Source organism: Globicephala melas, chromosome 5 (genome assembly GCF_963455315.2).
Source record: "Globicephala melas chromosome 5, mGloMel1.2, whole genome shotgun sequence".
In the NCBI taxonomy this organism is placed as follows: Eukaryota; Metazoa; Chordata; class Mammalia; order Artiodactyla; family Delphinidae; genus Globicephala; species Globicephala melas.
In genome coordinates, this window is record NC_083318.1 from 76,224,717 (window position 1) to 76,238,839 (window position 14,123).

The window sequence follows — 14,123 nt, forward strand, 5'->3', positions numbered from 1 at the left end:
CAAAAGCTGAGTGTTGACTGCTGGGGGCTGGGTGATGTGGAGTGTTTACTCATGTGTCTGGCATCTAGCCTAGGAAAACACAAGGATTAGGATTGCTGATTGCAGCATCTCGTAAGTGGGCCCACCGTTTAGATTTTCTCACCTAAGTAGTAGGAGTTCTTAACGGCAGCTCAGGGCTCCAGAAGTAAGTGTTTCAATAAAGAAGGTGGAATTGCATTGTTATTCCTGACCTAGCTTCTAAAATCATGTAGCATTGCTTTAGCTGTATTCTCTTAGTTATGGGAGAGTCAAAAACCCACCCAGATTCAAGGGGAGGAAGCATAGACCCTCTATATTTTGATGGTAGGAGTGTCAAGATCACTTTATAAAAGAGCATGTGAAATGGAAGATAGTTGTGTCCATCTTTGGAAAATACAGCCTGTCATCCCTGTCCATGTGTGAAATGTTGCTGTTATAGACAGTTCACCTTAAGGTATTGCCCAGCTATTGGAGTCCTTTGCTGACTCCTCCCTCTTAACCTGATCTCTGACTGCAGTCTCTGAGGAGCCTATTGATCAGAGGATTATGAGCTTGCTCCTAGTTATCATTATAGGTAGTTATTAATGAGAATTATATGGGCTTCTTGGAGATGATGGAACAATTACAGATTCACACGACTTGCACTGAAACTTTCTCACGAGGCCTCTTTGTGTATTGGGAGAATACTGTGACGTAGACCTATGTATGTGTACATATATACCTATGTATATTGTTTCATTACAGTTCAAGTAATGTGATGACTGAAATTTTAAAGAAGTGGGGTAAAGCGATTGTTTTTTATTTAGCAAAGAGTAAATGTGTTTTTGCTACTTCACATCATAGTAAGATGTGAGCTAGTAGTATTTATTGCAAGTGAGAATGATTTTTTTTGTTTTTGCAGATATGCAATATGATGAGGATGATGATGAAATCACACCAGATTTGTGGCAAGAGGCATGCTGGATTGTGATTAGGTAACTTTTTAGACCAAACTGAATAAATTTTAAAAGGCACTGTAAACTGTACAGGGATTTCCTGCTTATTCTGTGTTTGAAAATTAGATGTTCTGTGTGAATATGCTGCATGAGAGCTGGTTTGTCATTTTATTTATTTTTTTAACTTTTAAAGTATTCTGATATACAGAAAAGTTACACAAAGAATTCATGTACACTTCACCCAGATTCCCTAAATGTTAACCTTATGCTGTGTTTTCTTTGCCTTATTCTTTCTCTGTCTACGTATTTTTTTTCTGAAATATTTGAGTCAGTTGTTTACCTAGGAATATTCTTTTACAGAATCATAATCTTATTAAAATAAGGAAATTAATACAGTAATCTTATTTAATCTAGAGACCTTACGCAGATTTTGCCAGTGTCCCAGTAATGTTCATAGCAAAATAAAAATTTTCTTATCCTGGATCCAACATAAGATCATATATTACATCTTGTTTTCATGACTTATTCTTTTGTCTTCTATAATCTAGAACAGTTCCTCAATCTTCCTTTCTTTTTTTTTGTTTCGCAAACTCACCATCTCTCTACAGCTTCCCATGACCTCACCTTTTTTTTTTGACCTTGACATTTTTGAAGAATATAGGCAAATTATTTTTTAGACTGCCCCTCAGTTTGGGTTTGTCTGATGTTTCCTCATGATTAGTTTCAGATGATTACTTTTGGCAACAGTGATGTTGTGCTCTCAGTGCATTGTATCAGGAGGCACATGATGCCTATTTGTTACATTACTGGTGCTGTTAATTTGATTCCTCTTGGTTTTCTCCTTGTTTTAAATGGATAAAGTTACAACAGGTGGTATTTCGACCCACATTCCCATCCAATTCTAAGTGTAATTAAACTGTAATAAAACTCAGCAGGAAGCCTTACATATAGGTAAGAGAAGTAACTTTTAAGTAATAAAGTAACATCCTGCTATGTTAGGATATAAAATGCTGCAAGTCTCCTCACTTACCAAACTGACAGGTGCTTTGTATATAGTAACATTTTGATGCCTGTTTGAGCCCCACCATCTCCAAGATGCACATCCTCTCAGTTGACACTCCCTTTTCAAAGAGCACAAGCTTCTGACATTCTACCAGTTGTGTATGGAATAAAACTGAACCTTTGCTGAACGTTGTTTTAAAAATATGAGTTTTGGGGATGTAAGTATGTGTTTTTTTTTCCTATTAAACATGGGCTATAAACACTTTGTATTGAGACACTTGAATCTTCTATGATTTTGAGTATTAAACACAAAGAGACATTTTTAGCCAGATATTTGGAGTATGCCTATATTTTGTGATTGCCAGGGAGAAAGAATATTTTGATCTTAGCCAAAAAAAACAAATTGTTTTCAACTTCGGTGACAAATTGCTCAAGGATTATATATGCTATTTGACAAGTCCTTGCATTTTACATTTGTTACAGAATAAAATGCCGTTTGATCTTTATATTTTAATTGATTATAGGTGCTTTAGTTTTTGTGATATGACATTTTGTTTTTTCACTATTTAATATCAAGTGATCTTTCCCAAGCATTGTGAATGTGATATTACTTAATATATAATGACTTCAGTAATATGTCTCTTGGACAATAATCATGGTAGTAGATACCATAAATAAGAACTATTCAAATAGTTTAGGTGTTTAAGGGATGGCATTCTAATGAAGTACTGTCCTAATGATTTTGGGGAGAGTAACTATGGTTCAGCTTCCTGGGAGGATGAAACTTGTCCATAGTTTTTTAAAGATTTTTCATTGTAAATTGTCCATAAAAACCATTGCTGATTGTGCTTTCCATGTGCTTATGTACCAATGGCTGACCTAAATGGTTGTGAGAAATTTCTTTCCTGTCAGCTCACAGTCTCTACTGAAGGAAGTTGCCTCCACTCTTCTTGAGTCTGTGCCTTATACAGGGATGAATGTGTACTGTGTTCTCTGCCATAGAGAGCTTCTAATATTGGTGGCCATGGTTGATTGAATCAGGGTGGAACCTTGACCCAAAGCCAGCCAATCTGTAGGCTGGCCAGTTACGTGTGAGGTGATCTGATGATGCCAAAATGGAAGGCTGATGATTAGTTGGGCTACGAATGTTGTCTCAGAAAATTGATGTGAGGATGGGGGGAGTTAGTTACTAGGCAGAGAGGGCAAGGAGCTAAGTCCAGCTATGCAGCTTTTCCTGTGTGGTGGTGAGGGGAGAGATTCCTCTTGCAAACGGTGTGTCTACTCTTCTCGAGTCTCTGTCCTTCTTTAGGGCTTCAGTATTTGATTTCTGTGTCTATACTAATAGCTTTGATCTCTCACCCTTGCTCCATTTTTAATCAGTCATTTGCTGAGTATTTTCACTTGAATGACTTAGTCCCATCTTACCTTTAACATATTCAAAGTAGAATAATCTTTAACCTAAAATCGAAGTTCTTACACATGCTATATTTTAGTCATTGATATCATTTTCTTCCCTCTTATTCAAATTAAAGTTCTTATTTTTATCTTTTTTTCCATGCTTTTTTTTGTTATATAAGTTTTAGGTGGACAGCATTATAGTTCAACATCTGAATACACTACAGAGGGATCACCACCACAGTCTAGTTACCATCCATCACCATACCTTTGACCCCCTTCACCCATTTCACCCACACACACTAACCCCCTCCTCTCTGGTAACCACTAGTCTGTTCTCTGTGTTTGTGAGCTTTTGTTATCTTTTGTTTGTCGGTTGGTTTTGGTTTTGGTTTTTTTTTTTTTTAAGATTCCACATATGAGTGAAATCATGTGGTATTTGTTTTTCTCTGACTTTTTTCACTTAGCATAATATTCTCTTTGTCCATGTTGTCATTTATTTTTCTGTTTGACTATGCATTTCATTAGTTTTGAGAAATGTTTCAAGAGGTTGGATGAAATTTATCTATAAAGGACATTTATAAATTAGGACTTCCTTATAGTTCTTATGTTGTGCTTTAATAATTTTACCCACAAGTATGTCTCATTTCCCCAAACTTAACAATAAGTCCTACAAAGAAAGTGTTCCTAATCTTACCTCTTTTTTGGACACCTCATAGTATTTTATGTAGTGATGAGTGCAGAGTGTTGGTATTTAATGATTAGTATTTGTCAAATTTGATGATAATGAAAATGGGGAAATATGCTAGAAAACATCACTAGGTGTAACTGATTATGAACTCAAATATTTTCCCAGTTCCTATTTTGATGAGAAAGGCTTGGTCAGACAACAGCTGGATTCTTTTGATGAGTTTATTCAGATGTCTGTTCAAAGAATTGTGGAAGATGCTCCACCTATAGACCTACAAGCCGAAGCTCAGCATGCTAGTGGAGAAGTTGAAGAACCGGTAAGATGGTTCAATAAAGTAATATAAATAAGGGTATTGATTCGAAATTTCAGTCCTTCTGTCACCTGGCTTAAAGGTTAAAAAAATAAAAAGTTAGGAGGTGTTTTTATTAGTGTACTTAAAACGTTTCAGTCAGCTCCTGATTTATTCTTACTAATGGAGAGATGCATTTTTGCAAGTAATGCAGAACCCTAATTCTTTTTCAGATAGTATGTGTTTAATAGCCAGGAAGAGGAAACTCAGAGGTATGATGAACTACAAAGAGAAGCAAGCCAGAAATAGTCGTGTTGCCTCAGAAAATCCCACTTTTTTCTTTCACAGAGTAAGGAATCAAAAGAAAAATAGGTGAAGGACCTTTTTCCCTTGATTATTTGTTGCATGAAATACATTATTATATCAATATAAGAGCTAATAAGGGAAAAGCACCCAAATATATTAGCTCTTTTAACTTTTCTAAGTTCATTGTAGTCTTTTTTTTTACACATATGCATGTTTTCAGCATTGTTAAATCATAGCAAGGCTATCATTTTAGAATCTAGTTTTACATGAGTGATTGTAAATAACTGTGTAGTCCAAAAAATGACTGTCCCTAGTTTTTGTTTTTTTTTTTTTTTTAACATTATTTATTTATTTATTGGCCGCGCTGCCTGGCTTGCGGGACCTCAGTTCCCTGACCAGGGATTGAACCTGAACCACGGCAGTGAAAGCCCAGAATCCTAACCACTAGGCCACCAGGGAACTCCCATGTCCTTAGTTTCTGAGTAGAGAGGCAGCATGATGGGCCTTGAGGGACAGGGAAAGCTAAAAAAAAAAATGAGGTAGAGAAGAAGTAGAATTAGACAGAGGGAGAGATTATTATTTCCTGCCAGTTCAGTCCCTCTTTTCTGTAGCTTATCTCGTAAGGGCTAATGTATTATTCTCATTCTGGTTGGAGGTGCTGCACAGACTTTTGCTGTTAAGAACAAAAATAATTGGCTCTTCTGGCACTGTGTTGGAAAAATGGGTGTAAAATGCTTTTCCTATACTTACGGCGTTTTCTCTTCATGGTCTTTTCAAAACAAGAGAGATAACAATATAACATAGCAGCTTCATAGTGCCAGAATAAGTACTACCAAAGAGCTCTCTCAAGCTTGGCTATCAGAGCATAGTGGAAAAGATGGGAGGGACTTAAGCTGACTGTGAAGGGCGTTAGTCTTAGTAGGGAAAAGATATTTAATCATTTCAGCAAAAATACTTTGTGTTTTTGGCTTATGGCTGGAATAGAGGGACCACAGTAGTCAGTAGATTGTTTTTGGTTTGATCTGTTTTTGATAGGTGTTTGTGGAAGATAAGATGGAACCAGATTGTCACATGCTTTGGATGTCATGGGGCATTGTGGAAAGATTGTCAAAGAATGTACATGAAGCATTATTTTTAAAAGGTTACTTTGGAAATGGTGTTTACTTGGAGTGGGAAGAGGCTGGAGTCAGATTAAAATCTTGGAATAGCTGAAGTTTCAGATAATAATGTCCTAGATTAGGGTAATAGTGGAAATGAGTAGTTGGATGGCTGAATTCCTTTTGGTTCATTATCACCACTAGTTCTCTTTGCTCTTTACCTACTCCAGTTTGGGAAACTTGGGTATTAATAATTTTCCTTTAGTGGTCTGCTTAGTCCCATCTTTTCCTTTTCTGATATTTGATTTAGAGAGAAATCCACTATCCATTTAGCTCTGGAAAGTTCTCATGGATCTTGTTTTATTGGGTAGCAGATACATATTTAATTGAAAACTTTTCTTTCTCCTTTCTTCCTTTCTTTCTTTCTTAACTATGGACTGAGCTAAAGTCAGCCAGGGTTGGAAATTCTCATTCCTTTATGTAGAATAGTAATTAGGATTTTCTGTGTGTTTTTAAATTCCTCTTTGCACAGAGCGGTATATGAAGGTGGCTGTCATCCTGACTCTATACATCCCTTACACAAAAATGCCCCCCAAGGATGCCCAGTTATCCACCCCACTTCAGTTTTGGAGAATTGGCAGGTGGGGCAAAACACTAAGTCTCAGGAGGGTTTCTTGAGACATTTTTGTGGGAAGTTTTGGGTCAAGGGGAGAGATGAGACCCAACAGTGGGTGTGCCATCCTCTGCCTTCCTGGGGAAATCCAAATCCCAAAAGTTTTCTGAAGAGAGGCACCTCTCTCCGTGACCTAGGGAGGGGAGGTGACCAGATGACCAGACCTACTGCCTGGATGTAAGGCTGAGGCAGAGAGAGGACAGGGTCAAGCAGATATCTCAGACCCAAGACAGAAGAATGAAATGCAAGAGAGGGGGAGAAGGGGACTGAGAGATCCCAGAGGCCCAAGTCATCAATTCCACCCTGTCTCCAGTTCTGAGCAGAAACTCTTCTTCCCAAGACTACAGTGGAGTTTTAGTTCAGGGACTGGCTTTGCTCCAGGGCACAGAGAGGACAAGCCAGGCAGAGATCCCACAGGTAGTGAAGGTGGAGAGTTAAGGTATCGGACAAAAAGATGGACGCTCCCACAGTGGGTACGCACAGACCACAGCAGTTTTGAAACTGTAAGCCAGGATCAGGGTAAAACATGCAGCTGTGGCTGAAATACAGAATGTTATAGGCCCTCTCCAGTAAAATTTAAATCACTGCTTATTCCACTCTGTCCCCTGCCTATGAGCTGTTCCCAAGGTTTTTTCCAAGGCTGGAGTCCTGGACAGTAAGAAGGAATGGGAGAAAATACTGAGGTCAGCATGTAGGGCTGCGGCTGAGACTTGATATGCCTCTCCCCACCCCCACTCATTCTGTAGAAAAGAATTTGCTCTCCCTCCCCTTGATGGGCTGTTGGAATGAAGGCAGGGTAAAGAAAAAGGGAGGAAAACACTCAGCACATTCTTTCTCCTGCTTTGATCTGAAGTGTAGCTGCAGCCAAAGGGCACAGAAGTGGGGGAGAAAATATGGGGGATAGGAAAGCATGGGAGCATAATCCAGTTGAGAAAGGAAGAGGGTTCTTCCACTGCCCTGTGTCCAAAAATCTGCTGAGAGCTTTAGTCCCGGAACTGCAAAAAAGAGTGCGAAGGAATGGGAAGCGTATATGGGTTTGTGGGGGAGGCAGCCACAGACAGGATGGAGATCTAAGGATCCCTGGGATCCCTGAGCTGACTCTAAAAGCATTAGTTGGGGGACTGGATGAGAAGTCACAGCAGACATGTGGATTTTTTGAAGGGGTATGGAGCCAGGAACAGTGAGGTCTTCACCGAAGGAGTGACCACTTGATCTGTTCTTTGGCTGACTGCAGCACCTGAGACTCAGTCTTCTCTGTAAGGGGGACATCTCCCCTTAGTGCCACCCGCTGTACCACTTGCTGGGGATTGCTCTCTAGGATCACCCCTCAATCTACGATTTCATCCACAACCAAGAAGAACCCCTCCATGTTCTTCAGCAGAGCTCACTTTTCTGCATTTTTCCTCAGCATCTGGCTCAGTGAGTCGAAGAAGAGGCAGTTCAGAATAGCCATGAGCATCATCTCATTTTCGTATGAGCTGCCAATCGTATAGAAATAGAGATCGATAACTGCTTTTGCATACTACTGTCAGGCCTCCCAAGAGGGCAGTTTCAGTGTCAGACTGACAGGTCTTGTTGAAAGTGTTCTTCTCAAAGGCCTTTTGCTCCTTGACACAGAGGTAGCTGTCATCACAGTACTTGGCAAAAAATCTATCTCCATCATTGTCCAGAGTCAGAATGGCTTTGACAGTGTACAAGGAGGGGTCCGAAATCAGTGCATCTATCTTGCCCCATAGCTGGCACCGATGTCTTCTGTACATTTAATTGAAGAGTTAGGTTTTCTTTTTTTCTATCTTCTGTTGATTAGTTTAGAACACACTTCTAATTGTATGAATTTATCTTTTCTTTGTTTTCTGATAACTTTGTTAACCTGACCTAAACTAAGGAGAGGGCACATGAAACAGCTATACAGATCATTAATGCAAATCCATTTCAGTTGTTTGATATGAACTCAGAGCTTAGTCTTTATTTACCTGTGATACATTAAATCTCCTTTTGTCTTCCACCTTAAGAAAGTGATGAAGTATAAAACTTGACATTTGTGGAGTATGAATGTTGCCCTGGGAGAGTCACCATTTTAGTAAAGTGGATTGACTTTGGCATTTTCTAGAGCTGTTTCTACTCAAAATGTTAATGTTGATTAAAATGGAATCATTAAATCGTTTATGGAAAAAAATTATTTACCCTTTTCCATTGTTTTTGTTTTCATTTTAGCCAAGATACTTGCTGAAGTTCGAACAAATTTACCTCTCCAAGCCTACCCATTGGGAAAGAGATGGTGCTCCATCACCGATGATGCCAAATGAGGCCAGATTAAGAAATCTCACGTAAGAAAGATATTTCTTTTCCAGCAGCTGATATTGAAATAAGATTCAGAAAATAAAATTTTAGCCAGTTGAGAGTTTTAGTAATCACCTTAGTATTCACTTGTGATCTATTTTTATTTTCAAAGGTACTCTGCTCCACTTTATGTTGATATAACAAAAACAGTCATTAAAGAAGGCGAAGAACAACTTCAGACACAGCATCAGAAAACTTTTATAGGAAAAATTCCAATTATGTTGCGTTCAACTTACTGCCTATTGAATGGCTTAACAGATCGTGATCTTTGTGAGTTAAATGAATGCCCCTTGGATCCTGGTGGCTACTTCATTATTAATGGATCCGAAAAGGTATAGTAGCATTATTTTTTTTTAATTACCAAATGATGATTAAGATTTAAATCATGAAAGTTGAAATCAAAAAGTAAACTTTTGTATAATCTGGAAGTAGCAGTTGAATTATTAAGGAGGTGACAGCCGAATTTATATTAAACCAAAACTTTGTTTAGTTATATATATTGGGTTGGTCAACCCAATAATATACACTAGAAATTTGGTCAGTTTGAGCTTATATGTTTTGGTGAAGTGTTTATGCAAAATGGAGTTTGTAAAGTTCAAGAATTGATGTTTCAGTGAGCCTATACAGTCAGACTAAATAAAGATGTAGCTTTGACTGTTGTTTCTAATTCAAAGATCTTGTTGGTTTTATTGCTGTAATTTTATTGTCCATATAGGTTCTGATTGCTCAAGAGAAAATGGCAACAAACACAGTCTATGTGTTTGCCAAAAAGGATTCTAAATATGCCTACACAGGAGAGTGTAGATCATGTCTGGAGAATTCTTCTCGACCCACCAGTACTATCTGGGTTAGCATGCTGGCAAGAGGAGGACAGGTATGGACTATTATATGCTATTTGGGTTTATTCCTTTTGGTCTAGTTTTGTAAGTTACCAGGCTGCATGTTTAGTCAGAAAGTTTTTCTGGAGCATATTATCAGTGTTGTATGGTAGGCATTTTATTATTTACTTACTACTGTGTAATAAATCACTCCAGTAGCAACATTTATCATCTCACAGTGTCTGGATGTGGATTAGCTGGGTCCTCTGGTCACAGGGCTGCAAACAAAGTGCTTGGGCTGCAGTCATCATCATAAGGCTTATTTGCATGGCTGTCGGCAAGATCCAGTTCCTTGCTGCACGGCTCCCCTCCATACAGCCCCTGACAATATGGCAGCCTGCTTGTCGGAGAGAGTAATTGAGCAGAGCCGTAGAGCATATGAGCAAGGTGGAAATCACCATCTTTTACACCTTAATCTTGGAAGCAACATCCTATCATTTTTGCCATGTTCTTTTTGTTAGATACAAGTCAGTAGTACATCTAGTCTGTACTCGGGGTGGGGGGACTACACAAGGCAGTAGTAGTAGGCAGGGATCATTAGTCACCATCTTAGAAGCCACCTACCATAGGCTTGTTACTTACAATAATGTAATCTAATAATAGCATTTCTTGACTGTTTGCTATGTGCCAATTATGTTACTCAGATTGCTTGATTTAATCTTTGCAACTATACTGGAAATTTGTTGTAATTAACTATTTAATTTCATGTACATTTTTATTTGTAAAATTTTAAAAAATAAGTCATATACACATTAAATAGTTCAAAAAAGTACAAAAAAGCATACACTATAAAAATTAGTCTTCCTTTGACCCCCAGATCTCTTCTCTAAGAAGCAGCTGATTTGATAATTTCTCATGAATCCATCCAGAAATAGTCTTAATTAAAAAATGCAAATGGGGGCTTTCCTGGTTTTACAGTGGTTAAGATTTCGCCTGCCAGTGCAGGGGACACGGGTTCGATCCCTGGCCTGGGAAGATCCCACATGCCGCAGAGCAATTAAGCCCATATGCCACAACTACTGAGCCCATGCGCCGCAACTACTGAGCCTGCATGCTACAACTACTGAACCCTGCATGCCTAGAGCCCGTGCTCTGCCACAAGAGAAGGCACTGCAATGAGAAGCCCATGCACCGCAACAGAGTAGCCCCCGCTCACAACTAGAGAAAGCCCACTTGAAGCAACGAAGACCCAATGCAGCCAAAAATAAATTTAAAAATTAAAATAAAAAAACCAAATGGGAGCATACCATGCACACTGTTTGAACATTGCTGATACCTTTTAAAAACAGATTTAGATCAGCAGTTGATCATTGTTTGTAAGTTGATATTCCATGCGTAGATATAGCATAATTTATTGAGCCATTTCCCTTGTGATGGATGTTTAGGTTTCCAGTTTTGTGCTCTATTATAAACAGTTCTGCAGAGTCTAATGTCACTTTAATAAGTTTTATAAAGAAGAACTTGAACATTAGAGAGGTTTAAGTGCCTGAAGTTAAAATCCTGTGTGGAATAGGTGTTTTAAAGAATTAAAATGGTTTTTACTTGTGAATGGGGGTAGAATGGGGCCCAAGTACAAGTGTTTGGAAAAGATCCCCAGGTGATTGTGATGTGCATTCTTTGTTGATAAGCATTGGCCTGGATTATGAAGGGCAAACGAAAGGAAAATCATCTAGATTTAGTGATAAGTTTGATATGAGGATGAATCAGTTAAGATTCTTTGGTTCTTTCCAGAATTTTCATTTAATCAATTTAGGAATCGGGCCTAAATTGCTGTTGGTGCCCATGTTGCTGTTGTTTTTAATTCCCCAGAGTAGTCTAATGCGAAGCCAGAGTTGAAAATCACAGCAAAAACACAAGGTCTTTGTCTTATAATCATGGGAAATAAAATTAAAAGGATAATATTTTAAAGGGAATGAAGTGAACAATCAAGGTGTATGGTCTTTATTTTGTTGAAATTCAGTATACATGTATATTTCTGTGTAGGTTTTTTGTTTGTTATTTTGTTTTGACCTTGCCACTCGGCTTGCGGGATCTTAGTTCCACGACCAGGGATTGAAACCAGGCCTCGGCAGTGAAAGTGTTGAGTCCTAACCACTGTACCACCAGGGAACTCCCTCTGTGTAGTCTTTTTAATTTTTTTAATTCACAAACAGTTGTTCATAGTGATTCTGTCGACTTGGACGTTGTGGCTAAAAGATGTAGCCAACTGCCCATTCCCATACTCTGTGTGCTTTCGGAGTGCTTTGTAGTCAACCCTGGCTAAGTATGGGACAGTTGGTATCTCACAACTCCTTGTATCCACCAGGCTTTGTGTAATCATTGCCAAGGGCTTCATTGTCATGTCCATTAGTGCCCACAGTAGCTATTTTAAAACAATCTGAAACCTTCCCTCGCCTTTCCAACTTTACAAATTACTTGCCTTGGGCCTTGAGGCTTGCTGGCAATGGAGTGAAATTAGGATTCTCAGCCACTGAATTTCCTGTATTTATTAGGCTCCTAAAGTGTGTGCACCCAAAAAGTTGACTAGTCTGCCTGAGCTGCCAACATTGTGATTATAAGTATCAGCAGCATGTGGGCAGCCGCAAAAAAAAAAATTCTATCGTTCTCTCCTGAGGTTCTAGATAAAATAGAGAACGTCCAAGAATTGATTTTTAGAAAGAACCTAGTGAGTTCATTTTTAGACAAAAGGTTTGGAGGTGGCGTGGTGCATGGTGTAGGCATTCTTTTTTAATGTTTTGTGTATTCTGAAAAAGGTCTATGATGAAACAAATGGAATAATTGAAAACTAAGTTGAAACAGCCAAATGGCAGTTGGGATGGGAGGGTTGAGAGTACAGGAAAAAGGTCAAGATGAAGATTCACCTGTCCTTTATGTAAAGTTGTTACTGAACATCCGTGAGATAGGTTAAGGTTTCTAAGGAAGGAGGCCTGAAGTAGGAGGAGGAAGACAACAGAAACTTATTAGATGGACCATGATAATGTAGGGTTATGAAGCCAAGAGAAGATAGACTTTGATATTGAAGGAAAGAAATTTGATTAAAATTGAGAAACTAGGTGTTTGTATGCCAGTGTAGTAACTTTTATTTCACTTCTGTGTTGCAATTAAAGAGGGAGAAATTGGAAGAGAATCTTATGTGAGAGAGGCTGTTTGTTGATTTTGAAATGTTATTCATATTTGGAGATATGTCACAGACCAACTCTGAGTTAGTATTTATTTTTCATTCTGTGCTTAGCTTTTTTCCACATTTGTCTAGCTATATTCTCTCTTATTTTCCCCTCATCTATTTCTTTCTTCCAAAATTTTTAATTGTTTTGGTTGGGGGAAAGGACGAGGGGGGGTCTGTGTTCATACCTGCAGCCAAAGGTCATTTCCAAATACAGTCTGGGGCAGTTCTAGAGGATCCTGGCAGACAGAGAGTAGAGAATGGAAGTCCTCTCAGGTTCAGATGACCAGTCTATCCATCAAATAAGTAAACCTCTTGCAGTGGTTTTTGAAAAGCAGCCATAGGATGTTCCTTAGAATATGAAAGCCATGCCTCTTTTGAAATACCTACAATGAACATGTATGTAAAATTGTTCTTTTGATGTTTATATATGGCTATAACGTCTGTATTCTCATATTCTAATGATTTTTTATTTTTCTAGGGTGCAAAAAAGAGTGCTATTGGTCAGCGCATTGTGGCAACCCTACCATATATCAAGCAGGAAGTTCCCATCATTATTGTGTTCAGAGCATTAGGTTTTGTGTCTGACAGAGATATTTTAGAGCATATTATTTATGACTTTGAAGATCCAGAGATGATGGAAATGGTAATGTGCAAGCAAAATGTATTCATAGTATTTTTCAAGAGGTTTAAAGTTACTGTTGCTAATCCAAAAACATAGTAGAAAACTGCTCTGAAGATCAGTTTAGCTGTTGCAAACCCCATGCTGTTTACTGTGTAGTGAAAGCCTTCAGCCCTGCCTTGGCTTCTTTCTTATTTTTTTTTAAAGGCATATAAATACCAGAATTTAGTGAATTAATTTTCTGTTTTACCTTTTTTTTTTTAACACCTTTATTGGAGTATAATTGCTTTACAGTGGTGTGTTAGTTTCTGCTTTATAACAAAGTGAATCAGTTATACATATACATACATCCCCATATCTCTTCCCTCTTGCATCTCCCTCCCTCCGACCCTCCCTATCCCACCCCTCTAGGTGGTCACCAAGCAACAAGCTGATTTCTCTGTGGTATGCGGCTGCTTCCCACTAGCTCTGTGTTTTACATTTGGTAGTGTATATATGTCCATTTGGCTTCTTTCTTGACAATTCTCTGTAAAATCGACATGAAAACTAGAGGCAGTCAGAGTTCATTGACAGCAGCAAGAAGAAACAGTAGTAAGGAAAATCGTAAAAGCATACTAGTCTGATGCAGTGTAGTAAAAAGGGAAAATGTAGTTGATATCTTCTTTTTTTAAACAACTTTTTATTTTGAAATCATTTCAAACTTACAGAAAAGTT

General features: G+C 38.3%; 1 protein-coding gene and 1 pseudogene across 2 annotated transcripts in view; one reads left to right on the plus strand and one right to left on the minus strand.

Annotated features, from left to right (window-relative positions):
* The window catches only part of POLR2B (RNA polymerase II subunit B), a 48,331-nt gene that overhangs the window by 1,678 nt on the left and 32,530 nt on the right, over positions 1–14,123 (plus strand). The window contains exons 2-7 of one of the 2 annotated variants that reach the window (XM_030880660.3): positions 920–992; positions 4,207–4,357; positions 8,621–8,733; positions 8,859–9,078; positions 9,462–9,620; positions 13,269–13,433. In XM_030880660.3, coding sequence (XP_030736520.1) covers positions 920–992; positions 4,207–4,357; positions 8,621–8,733; positions 8,859–9,078; positions 9,462–9,620; positions 13,269–13,433 — 881 coding nt within the window. Of the gene's footprint in view, positions 1–919; positions 993–4,206; positions 4,358–8,620; positions 8,734–8,858; positions 9,079–9,461; positions 9,621–13,268; positions 13,434–14,123 lie in introns of those variants that run through there. The other variant, XM_030880661.3, reaches the window with a different exon arrangement.
* On the minus strand, positions 7,596–8,166 carry LOC115865698 (coatomer subunit zeta-1 pseudogene; annotated as a pseudogene).